The sequence below is a fragment of the Puma concolor genome, chromosome B2 (assembly GCF_028749965.1).
Source record: "Puma concolor isolate L17-30 chromosome B2, mPumCon1.1.hap2, whole genome shotgun sequence".
In the NCBI taxonomy this organism is placed as follows: Eukaryota; Metazoa; Chordata; class Mammalia; order Carnivora; family Felidae; genus Puma; species Puma concolor.
Window position 1 is genome coordinate 18,436,126 of NC_141671.1, and position 16,903 is coordinate 18,453,028.

The following is a 16,903-nucleotide window of genomic DNA, read 5'->3' on the forward strand; positions in this document are numbered from 1 at the left end:
ACATGGATGGACCTTGAAGACATTATGCTAAATGAAATAAGTCAGACAAAGAAAGACAAATACCATATAATCTTATTTATATGTGGAATCTGGGAAAAACAACACCACCCCCACCAACAAAACAGTCACAGATACAGAGACCAGATTTATGGTTTCCAGAGATGGGGTGGCGGGTGGGTAGGCAAAATGGGTAAAGGTGGTCAAAAGTTGCAAACTTCCAGTTTTAAAATAAATAAGTTTGGAGCGTGTTCAGCATGGTGACTGTCGTTAATGACAGCATTTTGTATTGTGGGGGCCAAGGACAGTCCACTTCAAAATGTGCCATTTTGGCATTTTGATTATTTTGAATAAAAGTTACTTAAGAAAGAGTCAGTGCAAAAACAACATCCTGACCCTCGCCTCTCCCCTTTGTGTCCAGAAAGCAGGAAGTAAATCTCCCATGTGAAAGCTACTTTCCCTGTATCAGGAGATAAAGACACATCCTTATCAACAGAGGTAGGAAATTCAGAGCTGAGAAGAATATATAAACAAACCTTGGTACTTCTATTAATTCACTACCTCAGCCCAAATCCTGTTTAGAATTTCTTACTGATTGAAGCTCCCCAAAATAAGTTTTCTTTGTCCTGTCAATTCCTCACAGATTTATTGTCTCTTTGTCTAAAATGTATAAAAGCTGGATGCCCTCGTCATTTCTCTGGGTCTCACTTTCATTACTGGGTCTCTTCATGCCGTAATTAAATTTTGGGTTTTTTTTCCCCCTTCCCGTTAATTCCTCTCGTGTCAAATGAATTTTTAGACCAGCCAGAAGAACTCTGAAGAGAAGAGGTAAATTTTTTCCTCTCCGACAATATATTTGAAAATTGCTATTCAGAAAGCTCTTAAAAGTTCTCATCACACATACAAACAAGTTCTCGTCACGGGAAAAATAAAATTTATAGTGGTAACCATTTTGCAATATCTACAAACAGTAAGCCATGCTTTACAGCCGAAACTAATAGGTTATATATCAATTATACCTCAATTAAAAATAAATCTTAGGGGCACCTGGGTGGCAGTTGGTTAAGTGTCTGACTTCGGCTCAGGTCGTGATCTCACGGTTCGTGAGTTCAAACCCCACATCAGGCTCTGTGCCAACAGCTCAGAGCCTGGAGCCTGCTTCGGATTCTGTGTCTCCTTCTCTCTCTGCCCCTCCCCCACTCACACTCTGTCTCTGTCTCTCAAAACTAAATAAACGTTGAAAAAAATTTTTCTTTTAAATAAAAATTTTAAAAAATCTTAAAAATAAATAAAGAGGTTGTTTTCAAGTGGTTGGGGAGAAAAAACAGGTTTCTAGGTCTATGAAGTTTTGTATAACAACATCTACAACAGGCACCTGGTTCGAAGCCCTGGGCGTCTCTGAGAATTACCTGGACACGGAATGAATGAACACGTAAGGCGAGGTCCACCCAGGTGGTCAGGCCCTTTGGGAAATGGTACTTGGCCTCAATGAAGCAACAAGCTCAAGAAACCGTGAATCTGATCATCATATTGATTCCAGTTGCTTTTCCCTTGGCTGTGAATCTGAATTCCTATTTTGATTTGAACTAGCAGGACTGCATCAGTTCAGTGTAAACAACTTAAGATCATTCAACTCATTTAGAACGCGGACCAAAGGGAAGGTACCGTTAATTTAGTAACCACTGAGAGCTAACTGAAATCAAGTTAAAGGAATACCAGGCTTACGAGACCTGGTTTATACAATTGGCAGGATCGCGTGCTAGCTGGGTACCTTGAGCACATTCATGCAATCACATTCCTTTAAGGCCCTCTAAATGTCTGGTTTGATTCCAGGAAAGAACTTGCAAATAAAAAATTTTGAAGTCGTCCCCTGCTCCCATGTTGAAAGGATGGGGATTTGCAACAGGAGCAAAAGTATTATTAAAATGTCCGAGGGCGCCTGGGTGGCTCAGTTGGTTAGGCGACCGACTTCGGCTCAGGTCACGATCTCATAGTTTGTGAGTTCCAGCCCCGCGTCGGGCTCTGTGCTGACAGCTCGGAGCCTGGAGCCTGCTTCGGATTCTGTGTCTCTCCCTCTCTCTGTCCCCTCCCCTGCTCACACTCTGTGTCTCTCTGTCAATAATAAATACACGTTAAAAATTAAAAAAAAAAAAAAATTGTCCGAACTGCCATTCAAATTTACTTTATGAGCTTTATTCCCGATTGTAAATAACATCACCCTTAAAGGAGAATTGGGTTTGATCTTTTATAGGCACAGCCAGCTTTCCCCTCAACCCTTTGCCCTGTCTCGAGACTGCCACACACATTTGAAGTGAGTCTACGGATCCAAAAAGGCAGCGTGGCATAGCAGCAAAATCAAGTCAGACGGTTGAGCTCTAGCTCTGCCCTGCTCATCACAATGTCTCAGTTTCCTCATCTGTGCCATGGACATGAGTCGGATCATGAGTTACATCTGGGAGCAGAACTGCTGGAAAGATTTTTTGATTAACATTTAAAACGGTAACGGTCTTCCCCATTCAACATTTTTTTTTTTTTTTTTTACTATTTTTGAGAGAGGTTTATTCAGTACCGATCGTGCAACGTTTACTCACAAGAACAAAAGTTAAGAGACACACACGTACCTGGAATCCTATTGAGCGTCACCCAGAAATGTTCATCGGGGCTATAGGTGTCCTTGGACCAGGAAAGCAAGTCGAGTGCGTGCTGATCTTGGAGGACAAAGTTGGCGAATTCCCTCGTGAGGGCCACATAGGCAGTGCCGAAGTAAATGGTCATGTTGTGAGGAGGTGGAGGTTTTAATTTTGTCGTTTTAATCACGTAGGAGTTTTTTTGGTGTAATAGCTCTTGGTGGACGTATTTAGTCCGTCCGATAGCATGACTGGGGGGCAGCACCCCCGGGGTAATGTTTTTCCCTTTAAATCCTTTCAGATACTGAACTATCTCCTTGTTGGTTTTCAGGGGGAAATCTTGCCCACACATGTTGATGGCGTACCTCCATGGCACCTCGGAGGCCGCGAGATCTTTGATGCAGTTCAGGTCGGCCTGGAGCCTGGAAATCCCACCATAGACCACTGGCTCCATTTTAGAAGCCAGAAAAGCATTTGGGAAGCAGTTTAGTAATTGCTTCACCGCATTTTTAAATGTATCCGTCGCCTTTTCATCCACATGAACACAGTAGACATTTTGGGGCATATAAATCGCCCTAAAGAGTCTCTCAAAAGTGCCAAAGTCTTTGTGGATGGTCACTGTGTAAGCCAAAGGGAACCCCGCTTCTTCCTTAGAGAGCGTTTCTGTTATATAGTGACTTTGAGCCATGTAGTCATAGCAGGTAGATTCACGGAGGGTAGTTTTCAGGGCATTCTCTGTTGGGTAAAAAACCTTCCCCTTAAAAATCTGATGACAGACTTCTGCTAACAGCGAGGCATTGGACAGAGATGCCCTCAGAAAACGCTTATCCTCCCTTAACTCGTTCTTATAAACAAATACAAAGATCAGGGCCATGATAAGAGACACACTAAAAAGACAATGCTTCCAAGAGACCATCATTCAAAGCAAAAGTGAGTAAACGCCTCTTGAGATCGGATCAGAGTGTAGATATATTTAACTTACATTGCCTCCGGAATCCATAAATCATCCTCTGGGGACTCGCAATTCTGATCGACTGCTCTGGGCCCTTCCAGGCGACGGTTTTGTCCTTTTTCTTTCTTCCTTTCCAGCTCATTCGCGGCTGTGTTTCATTTCAACCTCTCTATGACACATTTCTGAAGTAGCTCCTGGGGACATCTGCTCTGCTCTCTCTCCGGTGAACCTGCCACCTGTTACCACACAAAAACCAGCCGCCTCGGGAAGATTCTGATTCTGATGTGTCCCCCTGTCCCCACATTAAAATCACCTAAGGGTGAGGTCACCATTCCGCAAGTGATCCCTCTAAGATTTCTACCGTAGCTTCTTCTCCCGGCCAAAGGTTGCCCACTATGTCAGCTCCCCAACTTCCTGTTAATCATTGCGTTCAACTGACTGACTTTGTTTGCTTAAACAGCACTGCCAAGTTAAAAGCTTCAGCTCTAAGCATGTGAACACTGCCTGGAGAGACACTCTGTCAATAAATATTTAGTGCTTAAAAATTAATTGCTTAACCCTGTCTTTTTCCACACACACACCCTCCTCCCTATATTGGCCGGCTGTGCTATTTTAGCAAGGCATATGACTGGCTGCTGAGCCAAATTCTTTCCAGGGCTTAATTTTCTCTGCGGCGAGGTGAGGTCCTCTAAAAGGTACATTAGCAAACTTACATCACCGCCTAACTTACTACACAAAGCGACTGGGGGACTTGGTGAATAAAGGTTAATTAAAAAAAAAAAAAAGCCACCCCCAAAAGGAACAGTTGTGGTTACCCAGAAATTGTGTAAAGGCTAAAACTGAAGTTAGTGAAATGTCAGGTTGATTTCACACCCGGCCCAAGTTGGGTGCCCTTGGAGTAGACTGACGCCCCGAGAGGTAGGAGAGAAAGGTTGTCTCGGTCTGGGAGGTTCCAGAACTCAAGGAGAGAGGCTTTACAAACGTACGAGCGCTTCCAAAGGAGTATCCTGTGTAAAAAAATGAATTTTACCACCTTCATAGGTCAGTCATGAGATAACATGCAACAAGTTCATGGCCACGCCCAGCGACGCCCAGGGCTGCAGAGAGGAGAGGGAACAAAAGCCCCCTCCCGCGTCATGAGTCAAGAAAAGGACACAATCATCACTTCTCCTTTGCAACCTTTTTTACACTTCCCTTATTCTTTGCTCCGTGAGTCTATGCCAGTTAGATGATCTGTCAAAGACAGCATGGATCACTTTTACTTTATTTGGTAGCTTGATGCATGTGGGTGTGAGAGCATGCCGCGCCCACTCACAGAAGTTAGCGCTGCACTCACATCTCTCTTGTCTGTTTCTGGCTCCCACCATCGTCTGCCCGGGCTAGACAATCAAATATTTATTGATCAAGAGAGCTCTAGTTTTCATTTCCCTGTTTCCCTGATCACATTAGTGTGAGATTCCAAGTATTAAGGATTTCTCATCTTTGTGTATGTACACGTGGGTACAGCCGACGTCTCTATTTTCTCAATGCATCTTCGTTATAAATACCACATAATAGGGGTGCCTGGGTGGCTCAGTCGGTTAAGCGCCCAACTTCGGCTCGGGTCACGATCGCACGGCCGGTGGGTTCGAGCCCCGCATCGGGCTCTGTGCTGACAGCTCAGAGCCTGGAGCCTGCTTCGGATTCTGTATCTCCCTCTCTGTCTCTTAAAAATAAATAAACATTAAAAAAATTTTTTTTTCTAAAAGACAACATAATATTTTAGACTGCTTTGTAAACACAGTGTTTTCATGTCAGGAAGTCTATTTACCTCTTGCCCATAGACGGACACGTTCTGACTTTTCCTGAGAACACCAGGGCGATGCCCGTGTGCAGCCCGTGTCTTGCGTTTACTGTCATTGCCACGGGGCCACCGGGTCCTCATTGGGCATCGTCTTCCCAATCATCACCTTAGAACACAAGACTGGAGTTAGTATCGGGTGTTGTTTTTCCCACCCCAGTTGAAAGCTGACGCGTTGATGAGGTGATTGTCAATTTTATTTTGTAAGCCTCAGGAGCAGGAAACGATGATAAGGCCATTCTTGTGGAAATTCTCCAGAACTAGGTGAGTCAAGTCTTACTTGTTTTCTAAATCCAGTTCTAGAGTATGATTCAGATGCATACAGTCTTGTCAATAGGACCCAAAATAGAATTGGATCAACCCAAACACCTGTTTACATAATATTTCTTGTGTGCTTAATGGCCTAAACCACCCAGGCACCGCCCCGGGAAATGCATGTCTTTTCTTTCCTTTTGTTTTTTCTTTTCTGTTCTTCAAACATTTTATTGGCTTGTGTTTCCTTCGATGTGCCCTTTTAAGTTTTATTCACTGAAAACTTGTATGAAAAAATGGTTTTTTTTATTAATTACTTTATTTATTGTTTAATTTACATCCAAGTTAGTTAGCATACAGTGCAACAATGATTTCGGGAGTAGATTCGAGAATACCCCTTATCTGTTTAGCCCACAACCCCTCCAGCAGCCCTCTGTGTGTTCTCCATATTTATGAGTCTCTTCTGTTGTGTCCCCCTCCCTGTTTTTATATTATTTTTGTTTCCCTTCCCTTATGTTCACCTGTTTTGTCTCTTAAAGTCCTCCTATGAGTGAAGTCATATGATTTTTGTCTTTCTCTGACTAATTTCACTTAACATAATACCCTCCAGGTCTATCCACATAGTTGCAAATGGCAAGATTTCATTCTTTTTGATTGCTGAGTAATACTCCATGGTATATATATACCACATTTTCTTTATCCGTTCATCCATTGATAGACATTTGGGCTCTTTCCATACTTTGGCTATCGTTGATAGTGCTGCTATAAACATGGGGGTGCAGGTGTCCCTTCGAAACAGCACACCTGTATCCTGTGGATAAATGCCTAGCAGTGCAATTGCTGGGTCGTAGGGTAGTTCTATGTTTAATTTTTTGAGCAACCTCCATACTGTTTTCTGGAGTGGCTGCACCAGCTTGCATTCCCACCAGCAGTGCAAAAGAGACCCTTTCTCTGCATTCTCACCAACATCTGTTGTTGCCGGGAGTTGTTAATGTTAGCCATTCTGACAGGGGTGAGGTGGTATCTCATTGTGGTTTGGATTTGTACGGAAATGCATCTCTAACGGCTGGCTGACTTTTCTCTGAATCTACAGCTCCCTGAATTTATAGTTGCAGAGCGAAGAACATTTATAATTTAGTGCTTTGCTGCAGTTGAATCCTTAATTGCACCTCACCTGAACTTTTTGGCACTGTTACAAAGCCCGCTGATGCCAGAGAAGCATTCACAGTTATGTCAAATAGAATCTTCAACAATGCTAAACATTTTTAAAGACTAGTATCAGGGGCGCCTGGGTGGTGCAGTCGGTTAAGCGTCCGACTTCAGCCAGGTCACGATCTCGCGGTCCGTGAGTTCGAGCCCCGCATCAGGCTCTGGGCTGATGGCTCGGAGCCTGGAGCCTGTTTCCGATCCTGTGTCTCCCTCTCTCTCTGCCCCTCCCCCGTTCATGCTCTGTCTCTCTCTGTCCCAAAAATAAATAAAAAAACGTTGAAAAAAAAAATTAAAAAAAAAATAAATAAAGACTAGTATCAGGGCTCCTGGGTGGCTCAGTTGGCTAAGCATCCGCCTCTTGATTTCGGCTCAGGTCATGATCTCACGGTTTGTGAGTTTGGGCCCCGTGTTGGACTCTGTGCTTCCAGCACAGAGCCTGCTCGGGATTCGCTCTCTCCCACTCTCTGCCCCTTCCCCTCTCGTTCACATACTCTCTCTTGTCACCATTCATTCTCTTAAGTCCTGAGCTCTGATGCATTTGCGTTTGTGCGAAATAATAGAAGGGAGTGGTAACGGGTGACCAAAAAGAACAGATGATTCTCCATCCCAGCTTGAGCATTAGATCGACGTTCATGTCCCAAATTCTAAGTTGGAGGCAGCGACTGGGTGGGATGGAGTTCTGAAAAACGTGGGAACCAGTACAGACCTGTGGCTTGGTCACTCAATAAATTGCAGGGTGCATATTTATGTCCCACAGTTCAACCTATGCTTGCTTTGTTAGTATTACACGTACTATAAATTCTCAGCCCTGGACATCAATGAATTTCTGTTCCTCTAAGAAAACTGCACTTAGAGTGTAATCTCAACAACTGTCTGTAGAAGGGAGCAGAAGGGCTTCGTTTCTACGGAGGTGGATAAGCTGTCATGATCTTCACCTTACTTGTTTTGGGGGCCACATGATGCCCAAAGCGCTTTCTGCGTAGTATCGTCGTGACATCACCTCTGTGCCCAAGTGAGAAAAACCAGGGAAGCCACATGGAGACTTGCTCAGAATCTACGAAAGCCTGGGTGAGGTCGCAGGAAACAAGCGTCTTGGATTAAGTTGGTTTTACATGCACTTGACATTTTGCCCTTTTTCACTCTTCCAGCTCTTGCCCTGCCTTGGCTCTCCTCTCTTCCTCTTCTGTCTTCCTCTATTTATTTCTGTATTTACTATCGTTAAATTCAGGACCCTGTTTAATCCTCATCAGTGCTTTTTTCTAACCACAGGAAATAGCCTGAAGCAACAGGGCTTTAAATAGACAAAAAGAGCCCGGGTTCGCATGTCAGAAAGTCTCCAGTTGGACCAACGCCAACGTGGACAGCTTGGAGCCCCTGAACGACACATTTAGTCTCACACTTCACAGCTTCCTTGTGGGTAAATTTGAGTTCTAACTCCCAACGGCTGCTTCCTTCCTAGCCATGTCACCCACACCTCCGAGTCTTGGTTTTTCATATCCCAAATCTAGGCAACATCAACCTCCTGGTGGAGCTGAGAGGATTCTAGAAGGAATACAGCACCCAGCTCGGGGCTGGTCGGAGGCGTCAGACCTTGAGGGAAAGGCTTGGAAAAGCAGGGTGCAGAGAGGAAATGAGGAAGGCTGTGGTAGTTTAACACAGAATAACTGGACATAGGATAGTGTGGAAAGGCACGGAAAAGCTGGTTCTTTTCAAGCACTCAATTAAATATCACTGGGACAATGCAGAGCTGAGGAAACATGTTGAAAAGTGAACAGCACTTCAATAGTGTCAAGTTGAGTCTCTGAGCCCAAACACTTTCCAGCTCATTTACACACGAAGAGATAATGGGCAACCCTCAGTTTCAATGCCAAGGGCCAACGGAGGAGTCTGAGCCCACGGACTTCGGATGTTTGAACAGCGGACCTCCCCCCAGTTCAGAAAATCCTCAGGTTTGGGTTCTGGTTGGATTTTAGAGGTTGGGTGTCAGGAGAGAAAATAGAACAGGGGTCCGTCCAATCCTGGTGCCTTTCTAGATTTCTCTGCTTTCTCTTTTCTGCTCTATTCCTCAGAAAGTCATCAATTTGATTTTGAAGTTAGAGGAACGTAAGTCCTCTGCTGCAGCAGGTGATCCTACGACAGGGGAGACCCTGTGCTTCTGATCACTGAGAATAACAGGCTGAAAGAGCATAGCCTCCCTTCTTCCGACTGCAATATGCTGTTCATTCAGAATAGAGTACAAAGAAGTGAGCCCCTCATCTGTAGGACGCCCGGACACTGGAGTTACAGGGTCCCCATTTTTAATTCCCAAAGCCCACAGTCTACAAGAAACTCTTTAATGCCTATTCCCTCTTTGGCCAATACCCCACTGGATGGGAAAAACCTTCTTGGGGCATCTGAGTGGCTCAGTCGGTTGAGCATCTGACTCCTGATTTCCGCTCGGGTCATGATTCCAGGTCGGGGGATTGAGCCCTGTGTCGGGCTCCGCGCTGAGCGTGGAACCTGCTTATGATTCTCTCCCTCTCTCTCTTTGCCCCTCTCCCCCGCTCGTGTGCGTGCTCTCGCTCGAAAAACAAAAACCTTCTTTACAAGAGGTCAAAGGCTTTGTAGAGAGCAAGATGGAGTCACTCACGTCAAGTAGTGAGGCGATCAAGAAAGCAGCCAAGGGTGCTGCAGCTAAGACAAGATACCCCCCAGTGCAGCACAGACTGACAGGACGAAGGCTACACAAACCTGGAAGAACCAGAGCTGATCATCAATAGGATCAGAAGAGGCCTGCAAAGGCCTGATTAAACTCTTAAAAAGGAAGGACTCTCGTGGCAAATTGCCCAATGCTCCATACGTAGGCTCTTACATGTCTGACCGCGTTTGAAAGGCAACTGCCACCACAGGCTGTGTGCCTGGTCGATCTCTGAACACGACAGAGATCCTCCGCTGTGGTACACACTGAGAGCTGACCCAGACCAGACCAAGGCGTCACCCCAACGGCGTGCCTGCGGATTGACTTCGCGTGTGGTTCGTTCGCGTCATATTCCGTATTGCATCCTGTTTGTTGAGTGACTTTGTACTGTGCTTTGTTTCGTGTGCTGGGGTGGAAGCCAAGTCAAATGCGCGGTGAAACGTCTGGGAGTTTAGAATCCCCAACCTGCTTTACAAGTATGTTCACCTCGCCTCAGGATTGAATAAAGCCAACGTTGTAGAAAGACGACAACCTCAGGACGCGCCTTCCTAACGCGCTCGCCACGGGCCCAGCTTGCAAAAATAAGAAAAATAGAACAGTAGCTCCGCGTTTGGCAAAACCCCAACTTACTGAGTGGATCCGTCTGTAGTTCTGGGAGATGGATTGTCGTAGAAATCACTTGCAAAACTACGTTCTTTTTCTAGCTGGTCCAGCGTTCCATTTCAGTGATCCTTATTCTCAGCTGAAGTTCATACCTCACAGGAATGTTGTGGGGACTGATTAAGTAAAGTACGTTTTAACCATCAGACGGTGCCAAGCATTTTATTAAATTCTGGAAACACTTTCCCCTTGCCTCAAGGAAACCGGGGAACATAATGTAAACCATTAAATTAGAAATGAATGTTGTCCTTTAATAAAAACTTTAAGGTTGTAATTAAACATATACGGACACCAACGATTTACCAAGACAAATGAAAAATCACAGTCCCCAGGAAGAACGTCACATAATGAAACACCACGCTAACCCAAGCTGTTCTTTGAGAAACCCTGAGGCATGGAAATCCCATGTACCACTATCAAAGGGCTCATTCACTTGTTCAACATGTTTTGTGGATTTCCTTTAGGCCAGGCAGGATGCTAGGTTCTGGAAATATACAACGTAAAGGCAGCCCACACGAGTACAATCGTATGGGATCGTACACGGCTCTCAGGATTAAATCGAGGTAACTCGGGGCTCCTGGGTGGCTCGGTCGGTTGCGCTTAGACTTCGGCTCAGATCACGATCTCGTGGGTTGTGAGTTTGAGCCCTTTGCCAGGCTTGCTGCTCAGCGTAGAGTTGCTTTGGACCTTCTCTTCCCCCTACCCCTGCCTCTGTCCCTATCCCCCGCCCCACTCATGCTCTCTCTCCCAAAAACAAATAATTTAAAAAATATTTGAAAAAATTTAAATAGAGGTAGTGCAGTGTGCCTCTTCCTTCAATCTCCTCTCTCTGGTCATTTTCCCCAAATTAATCTCTCTTTCTCTCTCTCTCTCCTTCCCAGGAGGATAAAGTTGCCCAGAAACACCCTACAGCAAATACCTGTTCTCTTTAAGGTAAAGGCAGCCTAACCAAATTACCCTTGGTGTTTAGAAGTAGAATAATAAAAGCTGGAACGTGGCCGCACAAAGTTTTGCTCGCCTTTAGTCCCACCCTCAAAGGGCTGGCCTGGGAACACAAGAAGGAACTGTGGCTGGAGCTTTGATGTCTCAAGTTACTGTAATCGGGTTACTACCAGCTGATCCCTTCCCTACAGAATCCCGAAGGGCTCTGAATCTAAGGCTTCCAACCCGAGAGAGGTTATAAGAAGTTGCATAGGGAAATAGTCGTCCTTGATATAACCGGAGCTCCCACGAGGGCGCCCTGAGGTAGGATGCATAAGCATTATTCTCTGGTATTTTTCAGAGACTACCCTCCATTTCCCCCACTCAAAGTTCGCTTTTGCCACAGAAGGGATTTTGGGGTTCTCTTCACAGATCATTTGTGCTGAAGATTCCCCCTTAAATTTAGTTCCGTTGGGAAATCCTATGGTCTCAGATCCAGAGCGAGTTCTAAGGGATTTAGATCCGTACTCCTCACACACATCGGCCCACTAAAGGAAGGGGAATCACAAGGAGGCCACTCCTAGGAAATGCCCCGGAATAGGAGTTAGGAGGGCAGGTTCTACCATCCGCAATGCAAATTGTACCTTGAACAAGTTACTTCTTCACTCCGAGCCTCAGGCCAGACAAACAGGAGGGCCTATGTGCTCTTAACGTACTTTTCCAGGAATGAATTATGATTCACGTTCCAGGGAACAGGCTAGGTGCTATTACGCTTTTACCCAGTTCCTCTTTTCCCATTAATGGTTAGAAGCAACTTATAAAATCCAATAGGTTTCCAAACTCAAAATTTGTAGTAGAGTCAACAGAAGCTAAAGGAATAGCAAATCAGCAATTCTTTCTTTTTTTTAAGTGTATTTATTTATTTTGAGAGGGGGAGTTGGGGGAGGGGCAGAGAGCGAGGGAGAGTGAGAATCCCAAGCAGGCTCCGTGCCTGACTCGGGGCTCAATCTCAAACTGTGAGATCATGACCTGAGCTGAAATCAAGGGTCAGATGCTTGACCCACTGAGTCACTGGGCCCCAGCAATTCTTAAAACAACTTTCTCCTGAAAAGACTAAAAGCAGCCCAACTGTGTGTGTGTGTGTGTGTGTGTGTGTGTGTGTGTGTGTTTAATGTTTATTTATTTTTGACAGAGAAAGAAAGAGAGAGAGAGAGAAGGAGGGAGGGAGAATGAGAGGGGGAGAGGCAGAGAGAGAGGGAGACACAGAATGGGAAGCAGGCTCCAGGCTCTGAGCTGTCAGCACAAAGCCTGACATGAGACTCGAATCCAGGAGCTGGGAGATCATGTCCTGAGCCGAAGTCAGATGCTGAAACGACTGAGCCTCCCAGATGCCCCAAGGAGCCCAACTGTTCTAATAGAATTTTCTCTTGAGTGTAAGGATAATGGGAAATTATTGTCCTTATATACTTATTCCTGTTTTCCATGTTTATAGTCGTGGATTATTTTTCTAATCTGAAGAGAAAAATTGTAACTGCTTTGGCTGGTTATCTTTTCCCTCATCCTACACTGTGCTCTGTGTAGACACAGATCTACAGTTCAACTTCCTTATTTGTATTCAACTTCCTCATTAACTTCTTCACAGCCTGGCATTCTGTACCACTTGCAAAAGTATAAAAAACAGAGCCCACTCCGTAGGACTCTTGCTACAGAGGTAAATAAAATGCTTTATGGGAGTCTACATCTTTTACCAACAAAGGAATAAAGTCACCAGATATCTGTATTCGTATACATTGGAGTTTTTCAGACCCTCCAGCCTATGAAGATGGAAGAGGGGAAGAAGAAGTAGCTCTTCTGAGGGCTAAGGATTGGGTCCTCTCATTTTAAAGAGCCAGTCAAGCCAAATGATGTCAGCCAAATGGATTTTCCACTCCTTGGTGATGACCTAATTACTTCACCATACTCCTTAACAGGTCCCGCCCATTCAAATAACTTCAGGCCTTCCCTGCTCATTAGGAGCTGCATTCTCTCCTCTAAATACCCTTATCATTTCTTCTAGGGACCTACCTAACCTACTTTTCTCCAAGACAACATTTAAATTCCACGCCCACCATGGAGAAAACTGGTAACTCACAGACACAGAAAAATGGCTAATATGCATTAAAAATTCACCTCCGCTGAATTGCAAAGAAAAACAATAATGCAACTCCTTTGCTCTTTAATTCAAATTGCTTAAAAAATTTTTGTTTTAATGTTTGTTTATTTTTGAGAGAAAGAGAGAAAGAGAGGGAGACAGTGTGCGAGCAGGGGAGGGGCAGAAAGAGAGGGAGACACAGAATGGGAAGCAGGCTCCAGGCTCTGAGCTGTCAGCACAGAGCCCGATGTGGGGCTTGAACTCACGGACAGTGAGATCATGACCTGAGCCGAAGTCGGACGCTTAAATGACTGAGCCACCCAGGCGCCCCTAATTCAAATAGCTTTTAAAAAGAAACACACAGGAATATCCACGGTTAGCAGAGCTCGATAGCCTTCCCACTGCATCTTTGAAAGTGGAGATGACTTTCTCATCTGCATGAACATAGTAGAAATTTTGAGGTGTGCAAATAGTCTCGAAGAGCCTTTCAAATATATTCAAGCCTTTGGGGATAACCTATACCAAAGAGAACTCAGCTTCACCTTCAGGCAGAGGCTTCCGTAGGTAGTGATTTGGGATCCAGTATTGTTGACAAGTTACGTTTCTCAGTGGTGTTGATGGGATTCAGAACAGCCTGCCCCAAATATGCCTCTTGGGGCATTCATTATTTCTTTGTCTAAAAGATATAAAAGCTGCCTCTGTGGGTCACTTCTTTGAGTATCAAATTTCTATGAGCTCCCACACCTCTGAAATTAAATTTGTTTTTCTCCTTGTTCATCTCTCTTACGTCAATTTAATTATTAGACCAGCCAAAGCACCTAGAAGGGAAGAGGGGAAAGTTTTCCTCTCTCCTGCAGTGTCGCTGGTATATTTTCATCCCAGAAGTTTTCCTTTCCTGTCACCATCCTGTCATGGACTTCTGCAAACACTGGAGAAATTTTGAAGTTTGAGGTTTTCCTCATTCGCGGGTATTTTTGTGAAACTAAATTGGCATACAGGAACACAACAGTTACAGAAATGGCTAGAAGCCCTTCAACAAACCCAAACACCTTCACCTTCATTTTCCCCATCATCTCTTTTTATTTTTCCCTTGCTGGACTTCATACCGTTGCTGACGTCAGTCTTCACGTTTATCCTGAGATTGTTGGGAAATCTACTCCCACTTGTGATTTTGAGCAAGAAGAGAAATGGTGCCACTCACTGAAGGGGATCAACCGCAAGTCTGCAGCTCCTCTCTCACAAGGAAGGTGGGGAGCAGATCTGAGAACATGAGCCACTGGGGCCAACAGAGCAAGAGCGGGGCAGTGTTGACTACCTTCGAAGTCTCCAGTGAAGACCCTGACGAATCTGTCACAGCTGCCCATTCCAGGGGGTCTTCCCATGTGGGGGGTCGTTTATCCACCTTGCAGACCTTTTACTCCAGAGAGGGTCACCATCACAATTACTGATGTCATCTCTGAATACAAGGGACAGTATATTTCTTCAACTTTGGGCAGTTTCAGCTGTGGTAAGGCAGGTCACTGTTGACATTAACATTGACAGCATCCAGAATTGCTCAATAGCAGCGTTTATCTTTATTTAAAAATAAATATCAAGGAGGGGGTGCCTGGGTGGCTCAGTCGGTGTAACGTCTTACTTCGGCTCAGGTCATGATCTCGTGGTCCGTGAGTTCGAGCCCCACCTCAGGCTCTGTGCTGACAGTTTGGAGCCTGGAGCCTGCTTCACATTCTGTGTCTCCCTCTCTCTCTGCCCTTCCCCCGCTCATGCTCTGTCTCTCTCTCAAAAATGAATAAACATTAAAAAAAAATTTTTTTTAAATAAATAAATAAACATCAAGGGGTTACCTGGATGCATCCGACTTCAGCTCAGGTCATGATCTCACGGTTCGTGAGTTCGAGCCCCACAACGGGCTCTGTGTTGTCAGCTCAGAGCCTGGAGCCTGCTTCAGATTCTGTTTCCCTCTTTCTCGGCCCCTCCCCCACTCATGCGCATGCATGCGCGCGCGCGCGCGCGCGCGCGCGCTCTCTCTCTCTCTCTCTCAAATAAACACTAAAAAAATAAATAAATAAAAATAAAAAATAAAAATCAGGAATTCATAGAACTTCCGGACTGGAGGGAGTGTTGCAGATTATTCAGACCAACTCATTCAATTCACAGGGAACACTGACAATGAACTGTAGCTAATATTCTTTCACACTCTGGTCTCCATTTTTCTCACTGACAACTGGTGAGGTAAGCATCGACATTATACCCATTTGGCACACCAGTAGGCACCAATGGAAGCCCACATGTACACTGACTTGCCTGGTAGCCAATAATGAGTTAATGGTAACATCGCTTCTCAAGTCTAACTCTTCTGACTCCATGGGTCTTCCTCCAGGAATATTCTCTTCCCCTACCTTTTCCTGTTGAGTCCTTCCAACCCATCAGGTCCCCATGGGGCTCTACTTCCCTGGTGTCCCTTCCCTATTCTCCCCAGTCTGGGTTAGAAGAACTTCCACCTTCCGTATAGGAGTTTGTACCCTTCTAATTGCTTGTTTGCTCCACCATTAGCCCATGGAAGGTCCTTCTGTCTACTGATCACTGTATTTTCAGCACCTACCTTATAGTAGACACTCATCATTGAATTAAGTCTGATGTCTCCTTTTCCCTCTACACAGACTATGGCAGGGGGTGGGGACGGGGCTTCAATGCAGGCTTCCATGTGCTTTTTTACAGCCCGTGAGCTAAGAATGGTTTTACATTCTTAAGCTGTTGCAAGAAAATCTGAAGAAAAAACTGCTTTGTGATGGATGGACATGATAGGAAGTTCACCTTTTAGGGTCCATCAGCAGAGTTTTATTGGAACTCATACATACTCGTTTGTTCACAGATTGGCTCTGGCTGCCTCCCCGTTGCAAGCACAGAGTTGACTGGTTGTAACACAAGCCATCTGACCACCAATGCCTAAGACACTTACTCTCTGGCTTTTGACCAGAAAAAGTTTGCTGATCCCTCCCCTGTTAATTACTGACGTCTCTAGAAGTCGTATTTTTTTCACGTCAAGATGATTGTTGTGGACTTCGTACAATTTTACAACTTTTGGATTACTTCCCTTGCTTTACTCTTTTTCCTTGTGAATGCTAGAATAACATCATATTTAATAGCAGGGCACGGGTTTTCAAGAGAGGCTTATGTGGCTGTGCTGGTTCCTCGCTGGGTGACCTTGAGCAAGCTGCTTTACCTTTCTGTTTCAGTTTTAGCCTCTGTAAAATAAAGACGATACCAGTAGGGGTTTTTTTTTGTGAGTTAATGAGTTCATAAGTGGCATGCACTTTGTGCAGACTCTGACACATGAAAAATATTCTCAAACTGCTGGTTATTATTATCTGCATATGGTCACTTTTAAAGTCTCCCAGCACCCCTAGGGAATGGGAAATTCGTAGGACAGCACTCTGCCTGACTCTGTCGTTCACAGACATTGACAAGATGTGGTGTTGCCACACAATGGCCCTGTACCATGTAGCTTGACATGTCTTTCCTTTCCTCTCCGTTGTTGAAAATCTCGTGAATGAGGGGCGCCTTGCTGGCTCAGTCGGTTAAGTGGCCGACTTCGGCTCAGGTCATGATCTTGCGGTCCGTGAGTTCGAGCCCCCCG

General features: G+C 45.0%; 2 protein-coding genes across 3 annotated transcripts in view; one reads left to right on the forward strand and one right to left on the reverse strand.

The window, feature by feature from the left end:
- The window catches only part of GCNT2 (glucosaminyl (N-acetyl) transferase 2 (I blood group)), an 83,443-nt gene extending 79,198 nt beyond the window's left edge, over window positions 1-4,245 (reverse strand). The window contains exons 1-2 of one of the 2 annotated variants that reach the window (XM_086706306.1): window positions 2,619-4,245; window positions 1,911-2,461 (exon numbers count right to left, since the gene is read on the reverse strand). In XM_086706306.1, the coding sequence (XP_086562432.1) occupies window positions 2,391-2,461; window positions 2,619-3,543 (996 nt within the window). In that variant the 5' untranslated portion in view covers window positions 3,544-4,245 and the 3' untranslated portion in view covers window positions 1,911-2,390. Of the gene's footprint in view, window positions 1-1,910; window positions 2,462-2,618 lie in introns of those variants that run through there. The other variant, XM_025917308.2, reaches the window with a different exon arrangement.
- The window catches only part of MAK (male germ cell associated kinase), a 303,103-nt gene that overhangs the window by 233,543 nt on the left and 52,657 nt on the right, over window positions 1-16,903 (forward strand). The window lies entirely within an intron of this gene.